Source organism: Numida meleagris, chromosome 6 (genome assembly GCF_002078875.1).
Source record: "Numida meleagris isolate 19003 breed g44 Domestic line chromosome 6, NumMel1.0, whole genome shotgun sequence".
Taxonomy (NCBI): Eukaryota; Metazoa; Chordata; class Aves; order Galliformes; family Numididae; genus Numida; species Numida meleagris.
Window position 1 is genome coordinate 14,553,831 of NC_034414.1, and position 27,864 is coordinate 14,581,694.

At 40.5% G+C, this 27,864-nt stretch overlaps 1 protein-coding gene across 16 annotated transcripts in view; it reads right to left on the minus strand.

Moving 5' to 3' along the window:
* Positions 1–27,864, minus strand: part of BRSK2 (BR serine/threonine kinase 2) — a 302,070-nt gene that overhangs the window by 27,642 nt on the left and 246,564 nt on the right. For 10 of the 16 annotated variants that reach the window (XM_021403472.1, XM_021403470.1, XM_021403461.1 and 7 more), the window contains 7 exons: positions 26,541–26,705; positions 25,369–25,466; positions 20,235–20,385; positions 16,407–16,472; positions 6,708–6,768; positions 2,669–3,281; positions 1,374–1,422 (listed from right to left, as the gene is read on the minus strand). In XM_021403472.1, coding sequence (XP_021259147.1) covers positions 1,374–1,422; positions 2,669–3,281; positions 6,708–6,768; positions 16,407–16,472; positions 20,235–20,385; positions 25,369–25,466; positions 26,541–26,705 — 1,203 coding nt within the window. The remainder of the gene's footprint in view (positions 1–1,373; positions 1,423–2,668; positions 3,282–6,707; positions 6,769–16,406; positions 16,473–20,234; positions 20,386–25,368; positions 25,467–26,540; positions 26,706–27,864) is intronic. The other 6 variants (XM_021403474.1, XM_021403475.1, XM_021403476.1 and 3 more) reach the window with 4 other exon arrangements.

The window sequence follows — 27,864 nt, forward strand, 5'->3', positions numbered from 1 at the left end:
ATGACTTTTATTACGTTTACTGGAGGGTGCAGCCCAATTGAACTCATTAATTTGGCAATTACACAGAAAAAGAAAAAAGGGCCCTAGGCCTTGACTTGCATCCAAACTGCCTCAAATGATACGCACTACACTACTTCATTCACCAGCTTTTAAAGGGTGAGTGCGAAGTAGAGAAGGCAATAAATTCACAGAACTTCTACCAACATACGTGCGCAAAGGTGAGAGGAGAGGAGAGAAAGGGAAGGAACTTAATTCAGTTATTTTTCTGTTTTAACAGCCTTAAAAATCATTGACATGAGAGTATAATGTATTTATTCTGTAAGGTTGTGTTAATATTGTGAATTTCTCTCATGCCTCTCTATTACTACATGCTCCAAAATGTTGAAAATACAATTTATTCAATTTTTTCTTCCTGGATTTCTTTTACTATCCTTTACTGCTCCTTATTTCTCCCTCTCCTGTAGTCTTTATCCCTCTCCATTCTGCACCATTAGAAATAGATTGCACATACTACATCAGTTACATGCCAGGTCTGGGGAAAGTACCATTATCACCAATTAAAAAACTTCGGGCCCACAATTTTCATCTACGACTCATGAATATTTCACACAAGTATTTTGATGAAAGGCCAAATTGCCTTGGTTGGCAGGGATAGCCTATGGGCATTGGGTGCACAAACGCAAGCTGTGAAAATAAAAAGGAATAATTTGGCATCTGTTGCATATATTAGGAAGTGTTTGGAGCAGCACTCTCTGGCAGGGACTTCCAAACCTGCCATGCAGTGACGCACATTTGTGCTATGAAATGGTTGAAATGTACATGGGCTTTTAGGAACAAGCCTGGTGAATATGAAGCAGCTTCTCCACCTCCCAGAGTTGCTGTCCAGAATTAACACTGCACTTAATATCCCAGCCGAAGATTCCTCTGAATCATCTGAGCAGAGGCTTCTGCATGCTATCTTGAGGATGCAAACTTACATGTGCTAAGAGAAAGACCCTCTACTGCACAGTTAGTGCCAGTATAAGCCATTGACCATTCCCAAGAATGATGTGCTTGAGAACCAAATGAAAGAAGAGAACAAGAAGATGTTTCAAGACTACTAAACTCAGCAAGCCATGAGTAAAAATGAGGTGGTTAACGTGACACTGTTTCATCACCAGCTGACCCCACAGCCATTACTGAGGTAGAGATTTTATCTTAGGACCTCAGCAGAGGGATTATTTTGACATCTCTGTCCCACTCACGGTATAACAGGCTACAGTCAGATACTGATTCAGGGCAGAAACAGTCACCCTCTGACATTAAGGCAAGGAAATGACATTGGTAGGTGGTAAGGTGGTGGAAAAGAAGTACAGTACTGCTAAATTACTTACTCTGGGGATGATTCTGGGGTTAAATTGGACATTTCCTCTGGTGTAGGTACTGCCCATGCACACACAGCCAAAGAGAGGAAGGGAGAAAGAAAATAAATGAATCAGCACACCTTGTTTTTTCTGGTTCTATAACAATGAAAAAATTGCAACATTGCACCCCCTTTCATTTGCCCATCGCCTCTGCAGACTAGTTCTGACATTTAGAATGGGTCATGTGCCTCTATATTATTGTATCTAATAAAGTGATGCGTTTCAAGGCTTGTTCTACCCTTCCTTAAATCACTAGAAAACCCTAAACATCATGCCAATCTGATTACCTTAGAACTTGTTTACTACTACTTCATGAGCCAATTCTCACACTTTATGCAATGGGGCTTTATGCAAAGATTCCTTCAGTCACTGCAAATATGACAGATCCCTGTGGAATTTTCAGAACACTGTGTAAATGTATGAATCTCCCATACCAGGCCATTTGCTTCAAGGTCCATCTGACTGAAGCTCAGTCACTGCTGCAATTCTCAGCAGTTCTCTGGCCATCTCAGGGACAATGCCCCTGACAATCACAGTCCAAAACCTAACTCTTTCATGGCTGTAATCCTGCTTTCCCAAAGGATCCTGGCATTGGGATGGCTGCTGATCATATCTTAGGACAATGCATGTGACTTTGGGTGCCCTTTGCCTGAATGCAAAAAGCTACCTGGAGAATGAAGAAAACAATTTTGTTGATCTCAACACTCTAGAGACTCTTGAAACTAAAACAGGCCAGCAGAAATGAAAACGCAGATTGTATTAAGGCAGTTTTTACACCAATTACCAAAAATCAGTAAAAAAAAAAACCACTAACCTAGATCAAACAAGCTGTATATCAGAAGGACAATTTTAGCCTATTGTCACTGGCTGTCTTTTTTCAGCAGAAGGCTCAGCCCATGGCTGCAGAGAGGCAGCAGAGTACAGGCATAGGTGAAATACCATAGCTCAAGGTTTTCCGGCAAAATAAGTGATGAGCTGAAGATAAAGTGTTCTTGTGTCCTAAGAACGATGTCAATGATATTAAGGTCTGTACTACTCGAGTGTGAAGAGGGATCAGGAGATGCTGTTGGAGCAGGCGCAGTGGATTTACAGAGCCTGCTGACAAACACTTTGGGCTAGCACTGCCTGACACTATCAGTCTCGTTTGCTGTACCAGTATTCAGTTCTTGGCACATGAAATTTGCAGAGCCACAGAGAGATATTAACTTGCTGCTGAATGGCTGCCCAAATCAGACCCACCCTGTACATCTGGACAGAGTACTCACCTTGCAATTTCCGGCGATGGAAACGAGGAGACCCCAGGAAACTATTCTTGATTGAGTTGAGCCGTGTCCTCCATGGCATTCCTCCAATGCTGGGGCTGGATGGTGGTGTTGGGTTGGGTGTGCCTGCTGGGCTCTCCTTTGGCGTATGGACAGGTGTCCCCTTGGGGGTAGGGAGGGGACTTCCCCTTGGAGAGGGGTGAGGGGTGACCTGTATGATGGGGATAGATTTGGTGCTTGGGTCAGTACTAGAAGGGAGTAATCTAACAGGAGACATAGGGTTGGTCTGCAATTTAGGAACAGCCAGCTGTGGGTTAAAGCCGGCAGCAGGTGAGCGGCCCTGGGCATTCTGCACAGGGCTGTTCTGGGAAGAGGGCGCGCTGGTATTGCTGGAGGGGAGTGGGTTGGATTTAGTAGACTGGAGTGGTTTTTCGGCCAATTTGCTCTTGGATGGCAAAGTCTGCGTCTTTGGGTTGGGCTGAAGTGCTGGCTTTGGTTGGAGTACATGTCCAGGCCTGGAGGCGTTCCTACAAGCATCAGGGTCCAAGGAGACTTGGGGTCGGGGAGAGAAAGGGAGGTCGGAGGTCTGAGGGGGGATGAAGAACTTTCTGATAGGCTACGAGACAGACGCAGAGTGTCCATGCACATCAAAAACAGTGAAATACGCATAGAGCGGGCGAGCAGAGAAAGGAAAGTCAGAATAAAATCCATCCGAGTCACAAAGGTGCATCATGTCACAAGGAGACAAAAGAGATGGAGGTGAAAGGGTAGTGGGGGAGGGATTTTGCAAAGAAACAAAAACGAACAAACAAACAAAAAACAAAAAAAGACATGCAGTTAGCTGGGAACACGGCATCATCAACAACAGCAGCAGCGGCAGCAGCAAGAACAACAGTGTCATAACAGGCTTCATCATATTAACCAACCACGTGTCAGCAAAGGAAAACAACAGAAAGAAAAGTAAAACAAAGGAAAAGTAAAAAACAAAATGAAAGAAAGTAATCAAGAAAAAAGAAGAGAGAAATGTCATCTCTCTGGGATTGTTCTGATCGCCCTGCAGTGAGAGAAGCACAATGCTTAGGGAGGTGAGGAAGGGGAAGAAGAATCACTGAAGCCACAGACAAATTGAGATATGCCAAGAATGGGACCACCCCTTTCAGCTCAAAGTGCCCATGTGCAAACCCAGTGGAGAGATGGAACTCAAAACAGGTGTGTGATACATACGGAGCGGTAGGCGATACACAGAGCTTACTGCACACACCGGTCAGAACCTCTGTCCCTCCTCTTTGCCCCTGACTCTGGCTAAGGCACACATCGGCTGCAGCCATCCTTGCAGAAGGAGGGAGGAAAGGGAAAGTGATGCCATGTTGGCATCTGGCCTCCTCCCCTGGCCTGGACGGTTAAGCTGCTCAGCATCTGCTCAGGGTTTCACAGCACACAGTGCCGAGAGGAAAATGTGATCTCAGCTCGGTGCTTATTTGTGAATAGCTATAGCAAAAAATTCAGAAAGGCCTGGAAAATTCATTTATCTGGGAAGAGATGATATTTCCCATCAGTCTTTATGCTTTTCCTCCAACATCCCTCATGCTGTTGAAGGACAGCTTGATAATCAAGATTTCTGTCATAAAGTTACTGCAAGATTTGACATTAGGTCCCAATTCTGTGAAAGGGTAGGGAGGGACCACTGCTTGTAAGATACAACTTAAAAAAAAAAGAAAAAGACAAAGTTCATAATCCATCACTGAGTTATCAAAAATGGGATTATGAATCTTTTTTTCCCAAACAATAACATTTAAACATGTTACAGGCATTTTGGGAAACCGTTCATTAGGAGTCAGAACAGCAATACACAGACTTGGGAAGACAGAAGCCCTTTCAAGGCACAGTTGCAAGTAAAATCACTTTTAAAACAAAATGAATGTCCTTACAAAATATTGCTGATAACACCCCAGATTACAAGTACTTGCAGAATTTTAAAAATAGACATTACCACACAAGCTCTTCCCCTTTGGTATGCATTCACGTTCTGTTTTTTTTTTTTTTTTTTTTTTTTTTTTTTTTACAAATTATTAACTATCATGAAGTACTTGTCACCTTTATTATTGTTATTATTATCCATTCTGAACATCTAGAAGCTCTAGACAGACAATGTTCAGACATGCCATGTAAATGCAACCTTGTCTCAAATGCCAGGTAAATACATGCAGTAGTAAGTTTACTTGCTGGGCCTGATCGATTAACACAATGCTGCCAGTTTTACAAAATGCAGAGATGTATTTAAAGCAATGTCTAAAATTGTTTGTGTCAGAGCTTCCTAATGACTTTGAAGAACTTAGGGTTAGGCCATTAAAATTAAAAGAAAATCGCTGCATCAAAATGTTTGTATTATTATTAGAATTGTAAAGTTAAAATCAAGTTTGACATTTTGGTCCATACTGATCACCAATGAAGAAAGGAAAGGGAAAAGATGAAGAAAGTGGTTAATTCATGAAAGTTACTATCAGCATCTGACTATTAATCATTTGCAAATGACTTCAGCCGATAAAAGTCAAAAACTGTTGTTTGCAAATATTTCCTTGCCATTGTTTAAATCATACGTGTATGACAATTTGAGGAACAAATTTGAAAGAAATAAGTCAAATTAAACTCCCACTTAAGCCATTATGAATCTGAATGGGCACCCTTAATTACCACATTTCTAGTAACATAACAGAGAACAAGATCAGGTCTGTCTTTCAGCTGGTGCAAGAGGGAAAACCATTAGCAAGATCCCGCGAGATTTAACAACTCTTAGTTGCCACTGAATTCAATTTCTCATTGAACTTTACCTAAGCTGTGCATACAGTGAAATGTGCATTTGATTTTTAAAGTATATTCTCTTTCAATAATCTAAGATGCTATTAGAACACAGGTAGGGACTTAAAAAGAAATTTTTATTCCAACATTGCCTTTTAAGCCACAAATCTGACCTACCTTAAAATGGTTATGATCTGCGGAAAATGCCATCTGGCTGCTAAATCCCTTTGAAGACTATTTAATCAACTGCCTATTAAGTAATAATGTTAAGATACAGCAACTATGGAACAGATCTTGTCATCCTTATTCTTTGATGTAGTCCTACTGAGATGTCAGAAATTGATCCCAAGAGATCAATTAATGAGATCAGGTCTAAGGTTTGCAGCTCTGGATGCTTATTTTATGCACATAACTGTTTTTGCTCTTTTTTAGTACATTCAGCAGTGGTATAAGAATTCTCAGATATCTGCTTCATTCCACTGCTAATCAAGAGGTGCAGAAACAATGAAGGAAAGGAAATGGATCTTCTCCAGTTTTTGGCACATTAAAGACACAGAGGAGACTGCAAATATATTTATGCCAGTTGCAAAACATGGTAATCATTGAGAGGAACTCAGAATAGGTTTCAGAAAACAGTTCAATCAAGCAAGGAGTTGGAAGCCTTACTAGCCTATCAACTTACACCTGATTGTCTTTATATTATACACCTTACTGGGGATTTACGATACCCTTAATTAGTTTACTTTTTACTCTCCCTTTAAATTTTGCTGGTCCTCAAATTTGTGAAGCTGATTTTGTTTGACTTTCTAATCCAAGCTACTCTGTGGCAAACTGAATTAAGTTGATTGTAGCCAGCACGGCTTGATGCTCTGCTGTGGCTTGATTGCAAGTAGCTGTGAAGCAGTTTATGATATTTGGTCTGAAACCGTGTCATATACAGACCTCAGCTGGAAATAGCAGTGTTTAGTCATAACAGTGTTATTCAATGCACTTCTGAGATTGAAAAAGGACATGGGGAACAGTGAGATCCCTGAGGTACCTTTAATAGGGCAGGGAAAGCGTATGGTAAATTCTCTGCTTGGATTTGTAGATAACATTTCCTTCACCACTCAAGAAAATTTACAAGCTGCCAAGGAAAACCAAAACATCCCAGCTAAGAGCCATGGCTCTGCAGCAACAGATGTTGAAAAGCATCAAGCATGTGTGAGTGAACTGGACCAACAGATCTTGAAGCAGCACCACTTACCCTTGGACTGCTGAGAGGACTGGTGGAGAGCCCAGATGAAGCTCCGCTGATTGACCGAGACCTGAATGGACACAATAAGAAAAAGGCCCTCAGAAAACGTAAACAAGCGATAACCCAGAACACCAGCCACTGCAGGCACAGGCATGAAGTGAGGAGAAGGAGGGAGACTGTCACTGGAAAAGCACGACTCTTTCCTCTCACTATTGTCACATTTTACAGTTGTCCCATTCTCAAAACAAAACTCTAAGAAATGCTGCCTGCTCAAGGAGGAAGCTATAATCCCCTTCCACTACAGGAGTTGCTACCTTCTTTTTGGCCATCAAGCACTTGAAAACTACCGTGTCTGGCCTTTGCGAGTTGAACTGCTGAATTCAAAAAGGATTGTCAAGACGCATGCTGGTGCTGAGCAATCTCTCCTGCACGGTGCTGGGGGTCACAGAATGAGATGTTCTGTCACAAGCAACATGGAAAGCCACCGTGTGTATGAGGCAAAAAGGTAGGGTTTCCTCCAAATATTAAGGAAAAAAGCAAGTCTTCAGGACCAAGATGCATAATTGTTCCCTATGCAATGACTTCCCATTAAAATCAAAGTTCACACTGCCTCAAGCTCCTCCAGCTTCTCACTGATGGATTTCACAGCTCTGCTCCGCAGTAAGATTTCCTGCTGTTGCATTAAACGAGCTAGGTTTTGTTTATGAACAACTAGTTCTGCTGTTACCGATAACTCCACTAATAGCAGGATAACAGCCCACGCGTCCTCAAAAAAAAAGCCAATCAATAGAGAATCAACTGCTTTACTTGCTGACAAGGCCACCTTTAACGCTCTTATGCTCTCCAGCAAAGGCCATCTATGAAAAATGTGAGGTGCAGACAACAAAACATATGAACGTGCTATACTAAAAGATGCTGAAAGGGCGCAGGCCAAATGAACAAACATTTCAGCAGAACAACTTTCCAGGAGGGCTGCCCATTACGAAAAAAACCTCCACATGACTCAAAATGAGTAAGCCCCAGCAGTAGCTTTAAATAGGAAGTTGTCTTGAAAACTGAAACACCTTACAGCAGAGGACTTGGCTAAGAACCTAGTTGGTCAACAACCACCAAGTAACATGCCAATTTAGCGTATCTACCAATGTTTCACCTATACTAAGATCAAAGAAAGCAATTACTTGCCTTCAGGTAATGAAGGTGAAAAGGTAAAATCTTGTAGATGCTTGGAAAGCAGGCTGCATGTGTGCATGCGTATACACATATATTTAGAACTGATACGGGTCAGATAGTATCAACTTATATATAAGGGAATATAAAAGAAATTTAGACTATGAATTGTCTCTGATTACTGAACTTTTTAATCTATTTCAGAAGAATCAAAATATCTGTTTCTGAAATGGACTCACAGAAATGCATTCCTAAAGAAATTTGAGTATTAGCATTACTAAAAAATACGTGAACTGCATAACAGGTGGTAGTTCCAGGGAAAGAGCAAGTTAAAACTGAACACAATGGTAGATCTTATTCTCTCTGTATCCTCTGCAGAAACTACTCACTGATGACTTTCCTTCTATCTCTTTCCAGTTAGTCCATCACAGGTAGGTAAAACTCAGAAGCCCAGACTTGGCATGCTTTTTTTTTTTTTTTTTTTTTTGCCAGATTAAATCTGAATTTCCACCATGAAAATCTGGGGCACTAATTCTATGCAGAATCTCCCTCCTTGCACACTGCCACAGTCTGTCCATGACAGTATGGCAGACAAAAACTAGAAGCTCAGTCTTGGCATTTAATTCAACTTAAATTTGCACCATCGTAATGTGAGGCGCTCATAAAGGTTTATGCAGAGTAACTTTAAAGGGAGAACTGTCTGCTCTGCTTTCAATAGGCTACTTTGTGTGCCTGTTCTACAACTGAAATAGCTGAGCGCAACGCAGATGTGTCATGCATATGGGAAGTCCATTTGGTTAAAATCTTCCTTGCATGAGTCATCAGCAAAAGCTTATTCCACACCATAAATTACAAGACAAGCCTATAAATTACTTTGCACAAGATTTGGGAGGCATTTAGGTGCCCAGAGATGCAGTTAAACACCTATTTAGGAGTTTAACTACCACTAGGAGATGTTCCCACCAACAGTTAATTATGGTGGGAAGGTCCTCCCTGACACTCACCTGAATTCCAGGATACTTGCTTAAAAGTTCCAATCTGCTATTTCCTCTTTGCAATCAGATGTTTCCAAGTCCTGAATTCTCCCCTCCCAACCCCACTGCCTTCTATTTAAAAAAAAAATGATCACACACATGGAGGACAAAACATGGCAGTCCCGCCCTCCCAACTCCCAGTTCCTTATTGGAAGCAATATTTGAAAAAAGAGTTGTTGTGTACTGTGTTTTCATCCAGCCTAGGAGCCTGAGGTAGGGGACAGAAGAGAGAGTTAGTGTGATATCCTCCTAGAAATGCATTCAGTAATTTTATTTCTGTTGCTGATTTACATGCAAAAATATATAAGAAGTAGGTCTTAGGTCTTATACCAAATCTTAGTTTGTCCACACTGGAAAATGTATAGAGGAGCAGTAGGAAGAGTTTAAAGAATGCTAGGTTAATTTTAAGTGCTGGGGTGAAAAGAGACTTGTACATTATCAAAACTTTTTCCCTTTAAAAGAACATGTTGATATGGAATATGACAGCCAGACTGAGAAGTTCTTCCTTGCATCTTCTCCAATTTAATAAATCCTGCAGAATTTATCTTTACAAATGTGACACAGTTTCCGAGCTGGCTACAAAAACTCAGAACAGCAGCAGATTCTATACTCCATTACAAAAATGCTAGCAAGCAAAAATGAGAGATTTTTCCTCCCATCGAGATCACCCTAATTGGGAAATACTGGAATTCATTTTAAAACAAACAAACAAACACACACATGCACTGCTCCTGTATCTCAGAGTCAGGTGGACAGAACTGGGACAGGGCCAAAAGAAAGTAATGAAAAGGTTGCATTATGCTGAAATTCTGCAATGGAAGAACAGAGAGAATTTAAATCTGTATCCGCCTCACCAGAAAATAAAGGTATGAAGCTGTACAGGCAGCACATTAGTATAGCAGACCCTGGATGATCTTACACGTGGAAAAAGGAGAAAAATATGAAATCATTTTACATTTTAAGGATACAGACTAAGTTTATTTAGCGGGAAATAACTATTAGTGAGTAACCTCCTCAGAGTCTCTACAGGCATTAAATGTCATTGGAAGTATTAAATCTATAATTATTCCAATAGCTTACTACTACACACAATAAACTAGGAATGTATGAACAGTGTGTGTGACTCATTTTGCCCTGCGATTTGCATTGCTGTATACTTGGGCATTAACTCAATGGAAGCCATCAAAAAGTTGTTGAAAAAAAACAAACAGAAAAGTTAATGCAGTTGCTCAGAGAAAAAGCATTCCCTCAAACACAACTGCCACATTTAGGACCCAAGAAGAGACTCAAGGCCCATTCAAAGTGACACAATTGCTTTGCCTAGTATGGAGGGAGAAAATGAAAATAAATCAGTCTCTAGGGATCTAGACCCAAGCTGTAGGTAGGGGCAGCCACAGAGAGCACTCTAAACATAAGGTGGGCACTGAAGTCTTTGTGGGCTATTCCTCCCATCTCAAAGACAGACAGTAAGCAGGAGACATCTGAGCTATGAAAGAAAGAGGCCAAGCACTGAAAAGAAATGTGCATGTGCGGGCTGTAGCTTGCATATGCAATGCCTTTATACCTTATTCAATCTATTTGATACTTCAATTATAAGGACCTTTGTTTTAAAGTAACTTTTTACTCATTTTAGTCAGCTGCTATCATGAGAGGCACAATTTATGCTAAATGAGTTGATCTCTTACTGGTAAACCCAAGGAGCTGGAATCCAGTTTCCAGGTGGTTTAAGAGAACTGCCACTTCTTGCGAGCTCTAAGAGTAAAGGGCGGAAGCCTGACACTGTTGAGGTGTAGGCACAAGAAGGAAGAAAAAGCAGCTGACCTGGTAACCACAGCACACATATAGTGCAGTGCAGAGCACCTCTACATAGCCCTTCACCCAGATTAATTTTCAGGTGCTTTAAACAGTGCATCAGCTAGTATACACCAGTAGAGTGTATAGGCTTTGCAGCCAGCATTAAACACTAGGATCAGATTTGGCATTTGTTTCCTCTTTCCATAACCATCTCACAGAAATTTTTCCTACAATAAAAAGTGAGTTTGGTACCTTATTGCAGTCCCAGCAGAACTTGCTTTCATAGCACAGTTTTACTAGGATGCTGAATACAGTCTTTTAGCTGGTCAAGCTGGAGCCATGCTTCCAAGAAGGGGAGCCTGCAGCATGCATGCAGCGTGCAGTAATGCATTTGAATTGTGCCCCTGGGTGAAATGCCTTCAAAATTTTGAATTAGTTTGATTCTGTGCATAGTTTTGAAAGGCATAGCCAAAATATCCAGCCAATTTTTGTTTGTTCAAAGCATAAATTGGGTGGCATTTGATACTCCTCTTTGCTTGATCACTCAAGTGAAAATAAAAAATCGTAAACAGTAGTTTGGGGTATGAAACCCCTGAAAATGACCCAAATTAATAAGCAACGGTGGATATTCAGGCACTGTGTATTACAACACTTTATCATTTCTGCTCTTGGGCATCCAAAAAATACAAACTGTAGTTCTTGGCTTCCTGATGCTGATCCAGGGAATAAGAATAGACTACTTCTAATGCTACTCTGTCTTACAGTCCCAACTGTGCAAACTGTACCAACCTTAACATCTTAACATACTTCTGCTTATGTCAGAAGGTCTACTCATGGTAATAACCCTCGGGAAGACGAAGCCTTTACAAAACGCACAGGGAAGGGACTGCAGGTGTTGATAACACAGCTCTTCTTGCTTCCAGCACACAAAGACAGTGATGGATGTCAAGCAGCACCATCACCCTTAACCAGCCAAATTATACTATATCATAATCATTTATAAATGGTTTAGAAAGAATTAATAAATAGTAAAGCATGTTACAAACATGAGAAGTAAATGTTACTGGTGCTAATTAGCTTTCTCAGTTTGTAGCTTCTCATAAGCTTTTACTGTAGTCTGTAGTGATCTATTACAACACTTTTATTAATTCATTTATTAATAAATATTCCCCTTCTGTTAAGTATTTATAAATGGAAATTTAATTCGAAGTGGGACTTCATTCCTAATTGTACCTATATCCTCTTTATGGAAAACTGAAAATAAAGAGCTTTGAATATATATGTCTCTAGGGCCATCTGTTCACCTCCTAAGAAAACCTATACTCAAAAGAGAGAAAATACCCAGTATTTTTTTAATAACATAGATGGGACTGAGCTTTATCTAAAAAAAAAAAAAAGAAAAAAAGAAAAAAGGATAAATTAGGATCAAAGTTAACTGAAATGTACCAAGAAGATACAAAAGGCACTAAACAGAGAAGGGGGAGATACGCTCAGGTGTTCCGGTACCTACACAGTGTCTGAGATTAGTTCTGTGTGCCCACAGACATTGAAACATACGGACAAGAGAACAAAAAAAGAACCCCGAACTAAATTATATGGAGTGTAACTCCAACATAAAAGCACACAAACACACACAAAAGCACCAAAAATGCTTCTTCCCACATCTCTCTCTCTCTCCCTGCTGAAAAGTCTCATTCTCTGAACTATATCCACCTGTACTGTATTGGTAAAGTGCAAATGAAAAGTTTCTCTACAAGTTATAACAGGTCCCGCAACAGGAATAATCCAAAACTAGAGCTTACCCCAATGGATCAGCACTCGCCATCCTCGGAAAGAGAAAATGAAGAGAGAAGGGAAAGAGAAAGAAAGAGAAAGAGAGGGATGTGGAAGCAGGTGGAGAGAAGAGTAGGAAAAGCAGAGTGAAATACTGTTCAGAGAACTGCATGGTCATAATTATTGCCACAGGTGCCTACATCTTCAGAGACCAGGAACACTAGGGGGACAGTTTCATTGACTAGTAAATAACTTTCGTCCTGTTCACAATAATGCAGACACATCCAACTTTGGCACTGGGGAATATGGAGAGGGACATACTAAGGCTGTAGAAAAACCTTTCCAGCCAAATCCCAATGAGAGCGGTCAGCAGAGCAACGGGGTTCAGACTTCACGCTGAATTTCTTTTCTGTCTCTGACATAAGGCACAGTTATATCAGACTGTTATAAAGGAAATTGTTCTTTTTGTCCCCATTTTTCTCAGTGTAGTGTCCCTCTGTCCCCCAAGCTGGCCTGGTAAGAAGTACTTTTTTTTGCCATGAATGAACTGTGAAACATATTGGTTATTAAAGCATGCATTTCTGAGCCAGCTTGGGAGCCCAGGGTACAAGATTGTAGCTCAAGCTGTGAATCTGCTTTGATACTGGCTTATTAGTCATGATGGTCTTAGAGTCAGGAATTCAGATCACCTAGAGCATACCAGCTCAGCAACCCAGCACTTATCTCTGTGGATGCCATCTTGTGCTCCAGGATCTCATTTTTCATTTTAAATAAATTCAGTCTCTGGCTCTTAAAGGTTGCAAGGGAAATCTTTCAAATGTGAATGGAGAATAAATCAATGCTGTGCTGAAAAGAGTCCGAAACAGCAGCTTTAAAAGCAGAATGAATCTCTGACATGCTGACTTTGATGCCAAGGGACAATCAAAAACTTCAAGATTCTCTTTTTCAGCAGTAACCAAAGCACACAAAATAGGAAAGAACAGTCAGGTTATCAAGTTTTTAGGGGTGCAGGTACGTCAACTCAGGAAAGTGTCACCACTTTTTCAGATTAACAAAGATTAATTAGGAATAAAGAATATCTGGTGTGTTATTAAACCAAATCATTTTCAAGTCAGATGCCGTGCTTTTTTCATCTCTGTCTCTTTTTTCCCCTCTCTCTCTCCATTTTCAGTAACAGGCTCCCAAGCTGCCAGAGTTACCTCTGGCTGGGTGAGGAAAATCCATTTTCCACAAGACGGTCACCAACAGAAATGCCAAATTTAATATATGCCCAGTAGATTTCACAGTTTCCTGCTCAGTGCAACTAGCCATGCTTCCGAATACAAGAACATTGCAAATGCTGGGCTGGGCAACACAAGGCAGTTTTGAGGAAAGTTAAAATTAAAACATAGTTAGAATAGAAAGAAAAAGCTGTTGTGCTACGCATCAATAGAGAAGTGGAAAGAAGCATTACAGTAAGTTCTTTTTCATGTGCTTGAGTGATACTCTATTTGTATTTTGGCCTGAAGTGCAAATTTAGTTAAGATCTAACTCATATATATACAAATACATATACATTGTATATATTTAGGGACAAATGCTGTCCTCAATTGTACCAGTACTAATCTATCTTCAGTGATGTAACTGAGAAGAACAAATTGACACCCATTGTATAATGGAACGTGTGTGTATATTTATGCAGCAAATACACCCATAACCAAACATGCAGAATATTAAAATGTAAATAGAATGGGTGCCATAAAGTTGATTCATTTTTCTTTCAAGTCATTTTCCCAACAGGGAAGGCACTTAAGAGGTTAACAAAGAGAATGGAAAGCAAGTTGACAATAGGGAAAAGGAAGAGGCAAATGAGGTTTAAAAAAAATTGACAATCCCAGGACACAATAGACCCAGAAGCGCAGACATGTGCATTCCCTACAATACTGAAGCAAGTGAACTACGGAGCTGCAGCAACCCAGATACAGAAGAAGAGAAGCGCTGAAAGAGGGGGTGAAAGTCAGAAAGAAAGAAAAAGAAAGGGACAGTGGCCTCAGCTACTAAGACAACCATGTGCATCTAGAGGGAAGGGACCCTTAAAGATGCAGTATTCCTTTAAAAAAGACATCATAAGGTTGGATAATTGAATGCTCAACAAAAATTTAATGGCCATCAGGATTAGTCGTCCTCATTTTGCTGGGGATCTCTTCACTGCCTATCCCTTCCTTTCTTGCGGCTGTGCACAGATGCAGAATTCAGTTCCTCTCATTTTCACGCCACTGAGGTCCCTCACCCTAACTATTAAGAGTGGGGAGGGAGGTGAGAGAACAGTGAATGTGATCTTCCAAAAATCATCCTGATCATCCTGGCCTTTCAGTGAGGAGGACCATGAGTGATCCTTGTGACTGCCCTACACTTTTCCTCTTGTACTCTGAAAAACAATACCTTTGAGAGGGAACATGAAATGCCTGTACATGTGGAATTCCCCCAGTGGCTACTGAAGGGTCATCTCCTCTGCTCCTAACACAGCCTAGCAGCTGCTAGAGAAGTACAGAGGGATGATGACATTTGAAGGACCCTTCTCACACCACAAATGCAAAGGCATCTCTCTCACTGGATCTAACTTTTAATTACTGTGAAAGAGCTAATCTTTGGAGTAGTTTCACACTAAATGTCAATGCAAGAAGTGCCACACATTCAAGAGTAGAACTCACATATAGGGGGAATCGGAGAGAGGAACGCATTGATGGTATCAGTTTGAGGAAAACAGCCACTAAAGACTATGTAAACACTATTTCTTTATGGCTCTGATACTTTAAGAGTTTTCTAATGGTTTGGATGCAATTTTTGTACCTTGGTTGCCATTTTAAAGGAGGTGCCTGACATACATGAGGGACAATCTTGTGAATGCGCTGTATTTGAACTTCACTGTGGCATGTTCAAGATTTGAAACACTGCCCACAAAGGACTCAGACTGCAAAAGGCCAAAACAGAGATTGTCCTTACTTCCTATAAGTCTTCCTTGGCTAAAACGCCACATTTATCTTTAAGTAGAAAAGCTATTAAAGGAAGAATGGAAAGAAAAATGGTTAGCTGAGTCCTCAGGTTGGTTCCTTTAAGGAATTCACCACTAAATATTTAGCTGCTGATTTTGGATAAGCTGAGTGTTTGTCCAAAATGTATGAGCATTACATTACGACAAAGAATTATCCATTGGGATGACAGCTTTTGACATTAGAGAAGAATCCTCCTCCTCCAAGACCAAAATGTTAGGAATTCTATGTCCACCAACAACTTCCTTGTAATTCTAAGGTTTTTTTCGTTCATGGACCACATGAGTCCCTAAAGCTAGCGGCCTGTATGTCTTCCACTGTGCCTCTATTCATACTTCTTGTTACTCTTCTGCATCTGTTAGACTGCTAGACTGGAATCATCCTCCAAAAGCCCCCTCTTTCAATTATCTTTTCCTCTCGTGTTCTCTGATGCAGCCAGGATAGTCTTAAAGAGTTTGTCTCTTACTTAGAGGTACTTAATTTTTTGCTCCTATCAGTCAGGATTCCCAAAGTTTCCTACCATTGCTCTTGCTGACTTGGTTGTACTACTGTTCCTAATGCTGTGAATGGAGCACTCCTGACTCTCCTAGTGTTTTATGCTTCAGTCCTTCCCAAAGCAGTTCTAGAAAACACATCTTCTAGCCTGGGCATCCTAACTCATGGCAGAACTGAACTAGAAGTAGCAACAGGATAACATTTTAGTGGGGAAAACAGTATAGGCTGCACTGGGGATAGCCTCAAATGTAAGGCATTGTACAAAACCATATGTAGTGTGGGCCTGTAAATATCCCACTCTCTTTGTTTCTCTCTAAGAGGGAACAGTTATGTCCCCATACAGAGAAGGTAAGTACTGCATCTTTAAGGTCTCAGCAGTGAGGTAGAGGAGAGGAACATATCGTCAGTGTTTATACCTTTCTTCTTTGTTGAATTTGGGATTGGCTTCAGAGATATCCAGGCTTTTACTGAACATTGTTTTACTATGGCAGGAACAAAGCGAGAAAACAGAGTTACTAGTGTGGACATTTATAAAAGAGAGTCACCTGAAGCAATGCTGGACACCCAGCCCCCCCAACCCATCCTCCCCTTTTTAAGCAATGCTCTGAAAATTTTCTTTTACTTTACAACTATGGGTTAGGCCTACACACAGCTGAAGTTCATTATCTCCCCTTGTTTTCTGAAGTCTAAGATGACTTCCCCCAAACAAACTTCTAAACCCTGCTCTTCTTTATCCAGTTGAAAACCCAATCTACTTTTGTCACATTGTCCAGGGCATACAGAACATGCCTGAAGGCACAAATAGCAAAAGCACGCATTACTCAGACTTCTCTAGAAGATCTCAACACTAAGCATGATCTGGGAAAGGGTTCAAATTAGGCCATAGGGCCCCTTTACCACTTACTCCCAACTCTCTTCCCCATAACCTCAGGTTTGAATCCCTGAAGCCTAAAAGCAAAATCCCTTATGCTTTGCTAAAGGGGCAGCTCCCCATAACATGTTTCACTGGTGATATGCTTCACTGTTTCACAGAACACTGCTTCCTAATGTTAGCTGATCTTTCATGCAAGCTATGCACTTCAATAACCAGAAGAAAATGAATAAAGCCTATTTTAGAACAGTTTTCAGATGTTTCCAGCAGAGCTGCTGAAGATTTCTGGTATATTCCCAAAGGATTCTAGTTCCCACAGAATTCTCCTTTGTCTGTATGATTTTGGCCCAAGAGACAAATTAGCTGGTGTTAAACTAAGCTCAGAATCTACCCCTTTTCTTTTGACAATACAACAAAATATCACAAAAGCAGAATCAAGTAAGATGCAACTAGGTGGACAACTAGCAGGGGAAACCAAGAATCAGGTGTTTGTGCACATTAATTTTGTCATTCACAGCCAAAGATCCAATGGAGACCACTTGGAGAGGTCAGCACAAATATTTCAAGGTGCCAGAAAGTATCAAATTCTTCTCATACATTATTCAGAACTGAGCCAATAATTGTCTATGCTTTTCACCTAACACTTTCTCAGCCTATATGGCTCAGAGCTGCCAAGTTTCAAATCTCAATGGAAAGATGTGCCCTTAAACAAGCCCAGACCAAATGCTTGTAGAATCCCCACTTGGTCACCAAATGCACAGCTCATCACACAGACACATAAAATCAGAGGTTATAACATCAATCCCCTTTATGCAACGAAACATTTGTTTACTACTGGGAAAGAGGACATGGGACTAAATCATGACACATGGGTGTGTTCTGCCCATGGTTAGAAGAGTCTGCCCACTGGTTAGCTGAAGAAAGAAGCAATGGCTCTGTGTACCCAGATGTTTGTACTGGTCATTTGTGTCTAAACAGGGGGCCTGTTTCCACGGTCCACCTCCCAGTCTTCCTAGTATTATAGGATAAAAGCACTGAACAGTCATCTATCCAGACCAAAAAACATCATTCTTTAAAAAAGCGTCTACTTCTGGGATCTAAGATCTAGCACTGTAAAATCCACTCTCGGTGGGTCATTTCATAGAAAATAATATGCTGCTAGCCATTAAAAATCCTTCAGTCTTGTTGGAAGGCACTTGTCTTTTTGTTACTGACTGCTCTGACAGATGGTGCCCCATCAGCAATGCATCGTCCCCAGACAATCCCTATGCAGTGGTGTCTGTTAATGAAGCCAGTTCACGTTATAAAAGGCTGTGCTGCCAGCAACACAAAATGTGCCATTGTCATTTGTGGATGTGGAACGGTATGAGTTATGGAAGCTCAGACATGGAGAAAAGCACTATCTTCCCATCAACCCCTTGCAAAACAAGCACTACCAAGCTCATCATCATCAATCATGGTGTTATTACATCCCTTCCTCCACCCCTAATCACACCTTTATGTCCAACCCTGTGCTGTGTGGTATGCATTTCCCTGTATCTCTTTTGTGGCTGGAAGGTTTTACTTCCTCCTTAGAGCCAAAGCCCTTTCTTACTCATGTCACCTGGATATGTACCTCCAGTGCTCTGCACTCATCTCAGGCCTTTGACTTCCAGTGTTTTCTCATCCCGAATTAAGTGAGATATTTAAAAGCAAAATACATACTTTGTATATCGAGACACAGTTTTGCTTCTTCAGCATTTCTGAATTCAAAGGCAAAGCTGAGAGATGGAAGATTTCAGTCCTCAGAAAATCTCAGAATCAATCTAACACATTCTAGGCTGGCTGAACAAGACCGGATCATTATCTTCGATTGTTCATCTCGCCACTTCCTATTTGCTTTGCGCAGCTGGACAGTTACTGCAAACAGCTGCAGAGTACTACGACTCACAGGCAGGTTTGAGATTCACCTCTGTCTGGCTCATCTCTGGGCACTTTATGGCTCGTACATCTACCAGGTACTAGATTAAATACAGAAAGTTCAATAAGGAGTGAGCAACTGTTTGTCAGTGTTATGTTCATCCTTATCACTTTGAGGCCTACCAGGAACATTTAAGAGTATACACTGTCCTGAACATTTCCTTAACCCAAACATTAAATATCAAAACAAACCATACACTCAAAGACAGGTTTCCAACCTACACTACAATGACAAATCTTTCTGGCAGTCTATCTCAAGACCACATGTCCAGTCTGAAATAAGTCCTAGAAAGATCCTGAAAATCGCTTTAGATAGAACTGTTAACAGTTGCCAACAAAACTTTCTAGCAGTTCTAGGGGTCTCTGGACCAGAAATTATTCCACGTTCTTCACTCTGTTCTCAGCACAGGGAGTTTCTGAGCAGGCACATCAGGCTTATTTTGAGTAGATCTTAATGGCTAACCAAAAATAATCATGTAATAAAGCTGAAATATAAGTTACAGCATCATCAGCATGGATATACATGAAGTGTTAAGTGTTCTTTAATACTGATTGATTTATACAAGTTTAAATCCAAATGCATGTGCTTCCTTTAGGATAGACATAGTGACTGAGGAAACAACTCCCATGGTTCACATAAGTGAACTTCCACAGTTGACTTATTTCATCAGAACCTGCCTTGAGGAAACACCTTTTTTTTTTCTGCTGTCTCTCCACAATGATAACACTTTCTCTGAGAGAAAAGAGTTAAAATTACACAAATTTCATCAATTTACAGACGTGGTAATTTATGTGGGTCGGATGCATGTTGGCTCTGACAATACATTTTAAAGGTATCCACAGATGCCTGTACAGGACTTTCCGGACAACAGCTATTCTAACAGCACAGAGGGTGAGGTTTATCTCATTTAACTTCAAGTGCCTAAGAGCTAGGCACCTCATCCAAAAGCATCATCATCTAGATTCCTGCCGTAGGCTGTGGAGACAGAGAAGAACAACTATAGCTTAATTTATCCTATCTAAGATTGCTGGAACAGCAGACACGTATCCGAGATCTCCCAAAGACTTCATCTGTCCCCAGTGCCTACAGTGACAGCCTGTGTACCTAGCTTAGACTGAATCCCTACATTTTGGACTATTAAAATGAGGTGAGATGAATTTTGCCCAGAGGACATAGCAGTTTCCTGAGCAATAGCTGCAAGTGAACAGAAATTTTAAGTCCCTCGCAGGACTTCTGTTCCTGTGTGAATAAGCACTGCTGGCTGACAGATCATGCTGTAAGTGTGCTTGGAAGTTGTTATGAGTGCTGCTGTGAATAGAAAGGCTCCACAGCTCCTCTGCACGTATGACATGTAAGAGGGCAATGAACCCAGACAGGAGGGACTCCCAGCTCCCAGGTAAAGGAGGGACCCACCTCTGTCCATGTTGTGCCATTTCAATAGCTCTGCGAGCAGGGACTGGGGAGCCGCCATCTGTCACACTGAGAACCTCCATCGACTTCCTTTCTGGTCGTCGCTTCCCATGCCTGTTCAGCATTGGGGAGTCCACACGCTTCCTGGGGGGATCTTTATGAAAAGAAAACACTGTCAGCTGAATTCGGCTGTGACTTACCTCACACAGGTTGGCTAAATCCTCTCTCAAAAATCTCGCTCTCACACCTCCCCTAGAGACAGTTATCTTGGAGATGAACATTTGCACTCTCTTCCACATCTACAAGCATTAAGACATAAGTTGCAATCCATCTGCAGAGGGGAAGAGTATTACTGCTGAATGTATGAGCACTGTAAAATAAAGGTATGACCAAAGCACAGCCTGCACAAATTACCGTACAAAGCTGATAACAGTAATAACAAGATAATAGCACAATAGCTATAGCAGAAGCTGTTAGCCAAAGTGTATGCCATCCAGGGATCCTAGATATGTGTTCAGGTTTCTGCAGCTTTCCTTCCATGTCCATGATAGCTAGATTAAACGTAACACAGGGACATAAGTATACTCTAAATTCAGACTCGTATTTGTCTCTGAAAACATACTCTCTTTCATGCATCTTTAGGATTAGATTTCAGGTTTTCCCTGCTGTGTTATATATTTCCTCCTTCAGCATTACAAATTAAACATTCTGGACTACCTGAGATAAATCTCTGATGAAAGCTACTGAAATTTATCTCAGAGGTCATCATATAGCTTTTACTGTTATAGTAACTGAAGTGCTTTATATTTTATATTGTATAACATTTCTATGAGGCATCGAAGTGCTACTTTCACTTTGCTGAGTGAAAACTGAGCTTTAAGAATGAGATACTTAAAGGCATTCCATTCCTAAAGGTGCAGACAAACAATCGCTGCAGCTCTGAGAAGCACCTAAATTGCTCTTAAAGTAGTCTTTAGATACCAAACTGCATGACAGCAAGTGTTCCAAGGTGACTTGCCAAACCATACACACCTCCATGGTGATAAAGGGAACCAAATGCAGACTTGCTCAGTTCTTTTATTACTAATATATCTGATGGCATCTAAATAATAAAAAGGAGGAAAGCAAAAAAATAAATAAGGAAAGATTTTCCTCGCTTTGGTTGGACTATTTGAGTTCCCTGCTTCTATTTATAGATATATTTTTAATTTTATCGGAGAGAGACTAACTTTAAGAAAAAGCATCCTTCACCTCTGCGGTTAGAAAGAAGCTCACAGTGTCCAGCCCCCAGGGCTTCTTTCTCTGCCAGGATTCCTTTCTAAAATTCTATCACTACTGCATAGTCAGATTATATTATTTTTACAACCCTGCCCTCCTCAGTCTCAGCCTATTTGCTTATTTTTCTTACATCATGGTTTTTAGAATGTGATTCCTTCAAGGCAGGGCTTATTCTCAAAACAATGAGCACAAGCAAGTATGGCCCAAATGCAAATGGGCCAGTGACAGCAACTGAACCCATGGCTATACAATGTATTACTTGTATTAATAGTAATAACTCTGTTAAAAAAAGAGTTAGAAAAGAATAGCTGTATCTCACTCCATTTCAAGCTGTGTTCAATAATAGAAAAGTGTTAGAAAACACTAGCAAGAAAAACATACGGTGCATAAAGTTACAGGAAAAACAGAGAGAGATAAACCTAACAAAGCAGTTGTACTGGGAGACTTCAGCTGCACACACATAAGTGGTCAAAAGTGAAAGGTTAGGCATTTCAAACTCCTGCTCTCCAAACATGTACAAAGAACAAGGGATGATCTATCCTATAGAACAACTGTTAATATAAGAAGTGTGACTACAGAAGAGTAACACACATAACCAGAATTAAATCGTTTGTTATCCGCACGGAGAGTTAATACAAAGATTTGCAGAAGGATATCAGATGCTATAAAGGGGAAGAGTGTAGCTTAAAAAGGAAGTAGGAAGATGATGACAAAGAACAAAGAAGAGCAAAGATGAAGAAAGTCAAAAAAAAAGGAGATGAGTAAGCTCAGACTGCATCAAGATTAGTTAATAATAGAGTCTAAATAATAAGAAGGAAAATGGCAAGAGAAACACTATGTGAGAAGAAAATTTTAAAGGCAATTTCATCCATGCATGTTCAAAACAAAACACTTTACCAAATGGAAATTCAGCCAAGTGATACAAAAGTGATGGTTAGGCTAAATAAAAAGTGGACAGTAAAAACAAGATAAAAAGAAATTTGAAGAGGAATGAGCCAAAGACTTGAACAGAAGTATTTTGTACAGAAAGCTTGAGAGAAGGATAGTAGCCAGAAGGACTATACGGGAATCAACAGGACAATTAAGAAGGATAAGGATATTGCTAACAAGCTAAATGATTCTTTTATATCAATCTTTGCTGCTCAAGATGCTGGAAGATATTGATTTCCAATCTGTATTTTAAACTATCAAAGAGAGGAAATAAGCAAAAGGAGAAGGTGGTGAAACACATCGATAAATTCAACAACAGCAATTCACAAGGGTTTGATGGAAAATATATCCAAAAGTTTGTACCGAATGTGGTAGAGTTTCCAATAGAGGTATTTGATTCCTCTTTAAAATTGGCTACAAACCTACACTATACATGGCTGAAGGTGGCAAGTATTGTATATATATATTTTAAAGGCTTTAAGTAAGAAAGAGTACCAAGTCTGTCATCACTGTCAAATCTAAAGATACTAAAGTACACAGTCATCTTCCCATAAAGACTAAAGTGGTGGCATATAAGAGCAGCTGGACATTTAGCAGCAGTACAGGAATTAAAAACAGGAAAACCTTCAGTGCACACACTTCTGTTCTTGAGTCTCTGGAAATATTTCACAGGGAAACAAAAAAATACATTCAACTCCCAGTCTAGATATGTGATAGTTCTGGAGATGTATTTTCCTTTTACTTCATATCACAAAAGTGGAGCCATTCTCAAGGATTTTTACAGAGCAAGAGCCTAGGTAATAATCCAGTTATAAAAGCATTCATCTGAAAGGCAAGAAATAAACGTTCCGTTTCTGAGTTTGGATGAGGCACTACATCCTGATATGACTATTCTTGACAAATCTCCTTTACTCTGATTTATTAAGAATCTCCACTCCACATAAGCCTTTTGCTCAAGGAGACATCAATTGACATGCATGTATTTTATTGAGAAATTTCATATTTCCTTGTTTTCAGTTAAAGAAATTAGAACTGGACTTGCAAGATGGTGAGGGTGGCCCTCTTCTGTCCCTTTGAGAAAGCTTTACATAGCTGAAGCACACAAAAGAGATACCAGAAGAGAAACTGCTAGTCTAAGGCGGCCAAATCTTTATTTCTACCCACATCCATCCCTTCCAGGTTCTAATGTGCAAAGAAGGAGGAAAAGGGAAAATATAATGAGATGTACTTTTTTTTTTGGCAAGAATTCAGGCAATGCACAACTCTCATGAATGTGGCTTCTTCAAGCTGCTAATATTATATGCATTACCTTTTCTCTACTCTTCCCTGTTTGTGCAAAGCCATTGCTAATGGGTAATGATGAGATACTCATCAGAAGCATGACTGCTCTTAATTAAACCTTGCCCCATGTTCTCAGAGATACTGCTGTGAGCAGAGGAGGTGGAAACCCCCTGTGGAACACAGAAGACAACTAACAAACACTCAAAGAATAATGTTCAGAGTCTAAAATGTGCCGATGCAGCACAATGATACATTCAGAGTAATGTTTCCCTGATGGGGAACATCATCATCTCTTGTACAAAAAAAATTCAGGAGTGGAGAACAACACTTCAGTTCAACGCATGAAATACTTCGGCATGTGGAAGAAAGATATAAGTGATGCATTAAAGGCATAGCTGTGTATTCACTTACATGCTGGATATGAAGATTCTAGTCACCTTGCTTTTCTTACCACAGTAGCATTTCTAAGACAAGATGGTGTCTTTACATTGCTGGATAATCTGTGTGAGTCAAAAGCTGATGAGTGAAGTGCTAGATGACAAATTGCACTGAGCAAGGGACTTTTGACTGGAGCACCTGTGGCAAGCACATTTACCCATCTTTGTGAAGATGCTTGCCAACATGCTCTCTGCAGCTCCATCCAGGTAAGAGTTTAAAAAACTACTGTGTTGACTCAGAATTTCTCTTTTATCCCCCACACATGAGATCTCCCTGTAAAATTACAGGTCCAGTAGCCTGGAACTTTGATAACGTAATAATTCAATTGAGCATTAACAAACTTATACTTTAATACACCACTGTCCTGTAGGTTTGGGAGATTACAGGCTTTCCAGTTAAAGAACATTTTGCCACTAGCCTTCAAACGAGTGAAATACAAGACCTACAAATCACAACTCTACTATATAAAAATGGTATTTTGGGCTATTGATAGACGTGACTAACGCTTTATTGGTTAAACTTCTGTCACTATGCACAGCACGAGTCACTTACATAGTTAGCTCCTTAGGGGAGCATTTTTCCAGTTGTCTATCTATATTAATGTAGTCCTTGGTGATCAGCAGTATTCTAAAATACTAACAAACAATTTTTCAGGAATAAAATGGTATCACAGGAGCTTTACAAGATATATAATCTTACTGCATATTAAACTTTTAAAATCTTTTTAAGATAATCTAAAAATATGGTAGTGTAATGTATGTACTATAAACAGGTAAGTGATATTATTCATTCTTCCAACAGAGAATGTGTACACACATAACTTTAGAGATGTAATGAATGGTACAGTCTAACTAATAGAAGTCCAGAAGCAGCATTTCTGCAACACTGCATGTAGATTAGTAATTAGAAAATTCTACCACTAGACTACACTGCTCCTAAACCTCATCTAATTGCATAGTGGCAGCTTGTGGGTCTGCATGAAATGTTTTAAGACTTTTCATTCAAGACCAGCAAGGATGTTTCTGTGCTGTGATAGATACGTCCTGAAAAATGAAGCCTTTGAGTTTAACCACAAAACAGATCTGCCCGCCTTTGGCCACAGATTCCCGACAATGGTGTACACTGTTTCAGGTTTGAGGATATGAAAAACAAGGGCAAAGAAGAACTAGTTGAGATGGGTTCATGGAGACAGAGATCGTATCTGTGGTACCTATTTCATTTCTAGGGGGAAGATCCTCATCTTCATGACTAGGATACCTCTCCTTCCGGTCAAGCAGAAGAAAATAAATCATTTTCTCTTGGTTTTCTCTGAAAAAGAAAAGGAAAAAAATCTTTAAATTTGAAGAGAGAAAAAAAGGAAACAATATGTAAACAAATCCTTCTCCTCAGTTACAGTTATTCTAAATAAGCTGCAAATAGCCATGTATCTGCAAGCTAGATGCGTAATTCACAAAGCTTTTGAGAACCTTGCTGTCTCCAACAAGCAGCTTGTGAGAGAAGGAAATACAGTTCCCCCATTACACATCTGGAGTAGAGGCACAGGATTCTTTTGCTCTCTTCAAATACCTGAAAGGTGATTGCAGTGAGCGTGGGGTTGGTCTCTTCTCACTGGTGACAGGTGACAGAACAAGGGGAAATGGCCTCAAGTTGCACCAGGGGAGGTTTAGGTTGGATATCAGGAAAAAATTCTTTACAGAAAGGGTTGTTAATCACTCGAACAGATTCCCCAAGGAGGTGGTTGATTCACCATCCCTGAATGAGTTTAAAAATGGTTTGGATGTGGTGCTCAGGGACATGATTTAGGAGCGGGTTGTTAGACTTAGGGTAGTATGGTTAGGTTGCAGTTGGACTTGATGATCTTGAAGGTCCTTTCCAACTCGAGCAATTCTATCATTCTATGACAGGTGAAGTAATGTATCCACACAAAGTCCAAAACCAAGAATGATAACAAGACAGGTCTCCTGAGCCCCTAAGAGCTCTTTCCACTATATATCCCTCATAGCACATCAGGAAACACACCAACTCTCAGGCATAGCTTGAAATAAGTAACAATTTGCCAACAAAGGCATATCCAACACAAACAGCAGCACTGATACCTCTCCATTCAGAATGCATGGCCCATCTTTTCATGAAATCACCACATCTGGCAGCAAGAGAAGAGACAGCAACACATCACTGATACACAGTGTTAAGAAAGGCTCAGTGGCCTCTTGCTTTCTCCCAGAACTTCACTGGCCACTGGACAGTCAGAGGGTGGGTGAGGCACTGATACAGGTCCCTCACAGCCACAGACATATCAAAGCCATCTCCACATTTTCCCAGGTCAATAAGCATCCCAACCCATGGACACCCAACTGATATTAAGTCTGAGCAAGTGCTTACTCTTCCGACAACAAGTCCTGTAAGAGTTTATTTCGGTCACGGAAGCAGCCTAACGAGTGCATGCTATCTAACACGTCTGGATCAATATCCTCCAAGGAAGGGAGAGAACGAATCTGCACCTTTCGAGGGATTGGTTGCTCTGGTTCTGGCTCATTCTTACCCCCTCTGCAGAGAAAAGAAAATAAGAGAGAGAAGTGGGGGAGGGAAAGAAGAAGAGAAAAGAAACATGAGTTACAAATGAACCTGTATTCTGAAACACAGCCTGCAGCAACAGATGGAAATAGCTTGTTCAATCCCCACTGAGAGACCAGATCTCACAACCAGACAGATACTCTCTTCAGAAGAAACTGCCATGAAGGCTGAGAGCGATCAGCACCTTGTGGATTTGGGTCTTTTTATGAGAAATGTCTGCATTCAGTCAGAAAGGCAGTAGGAACCTCACTTACCAGTGCCCTCATAATTTAAGCAGCTGTTCAGCATCCTAATGCCAAACATTTATAAAACACTGCATGATTTTAGAGATGCTGTCTCATCAGCAGGCCAGACCTCAGGCTATCAGGCTTAAAAGTGCAAGCTGAATTATTCCCTTTCAAAGAACAAGCTGTGAACAAACCCTCGTTTCACCAGTTCTGATTACAACAAGCACTGCAGACATTTCATACTTGGAAACTTTCAACATGACTTAAGAGATCTCGTTGCCAAGGTTCCCATTTGACAAACTTCAAATGATTTGGGGCAAAACTAGGCTTTTTATTTACATGCCAAAATACGACAACCTCTGCATCTCTTAAAAAAAAATTCTGGCCCAAGTGTGATGCCTGAGGTCAGTGGCAAGCCTAGGAATATACCATTAGTGGTAGAGCATATTACTCTTCTAAAAGTAGTTAACACAGGCTTCCTTCATAATCCTCTCATTCCATTCACCAGACTCAGGAGATATTGATTATTCATTGAAATTAAAAGGTCTTGCTACAAGAAACAGGACAAGATGTCAGGATATCTCTAACAGACTGAATAATATATATTTCAGGCACTGTGACTATCCTTTGCTTTTGTTTAACTGGGCAAGGAGCAACTTATGTCAACCCTACCCACCTAAAGATTTGAGTTTGGTGTGATGGTCTGTGTGATGTTGAGGCTTTCCTATTCTTTGGGTGAGGTCCCCTCTTTCCTTTACATGGTGTGAATATGTGACTGCAGGGTCCAAGCTCCCAGGGTGGACAACAGAAATTGGGAATAGCTAAACTTCATTAAATGGCAGTTTGATGTTTATGGGACTGTGTTTGGACAAAAGACTTCCTTTTAATACTGGCAGAAATAACGT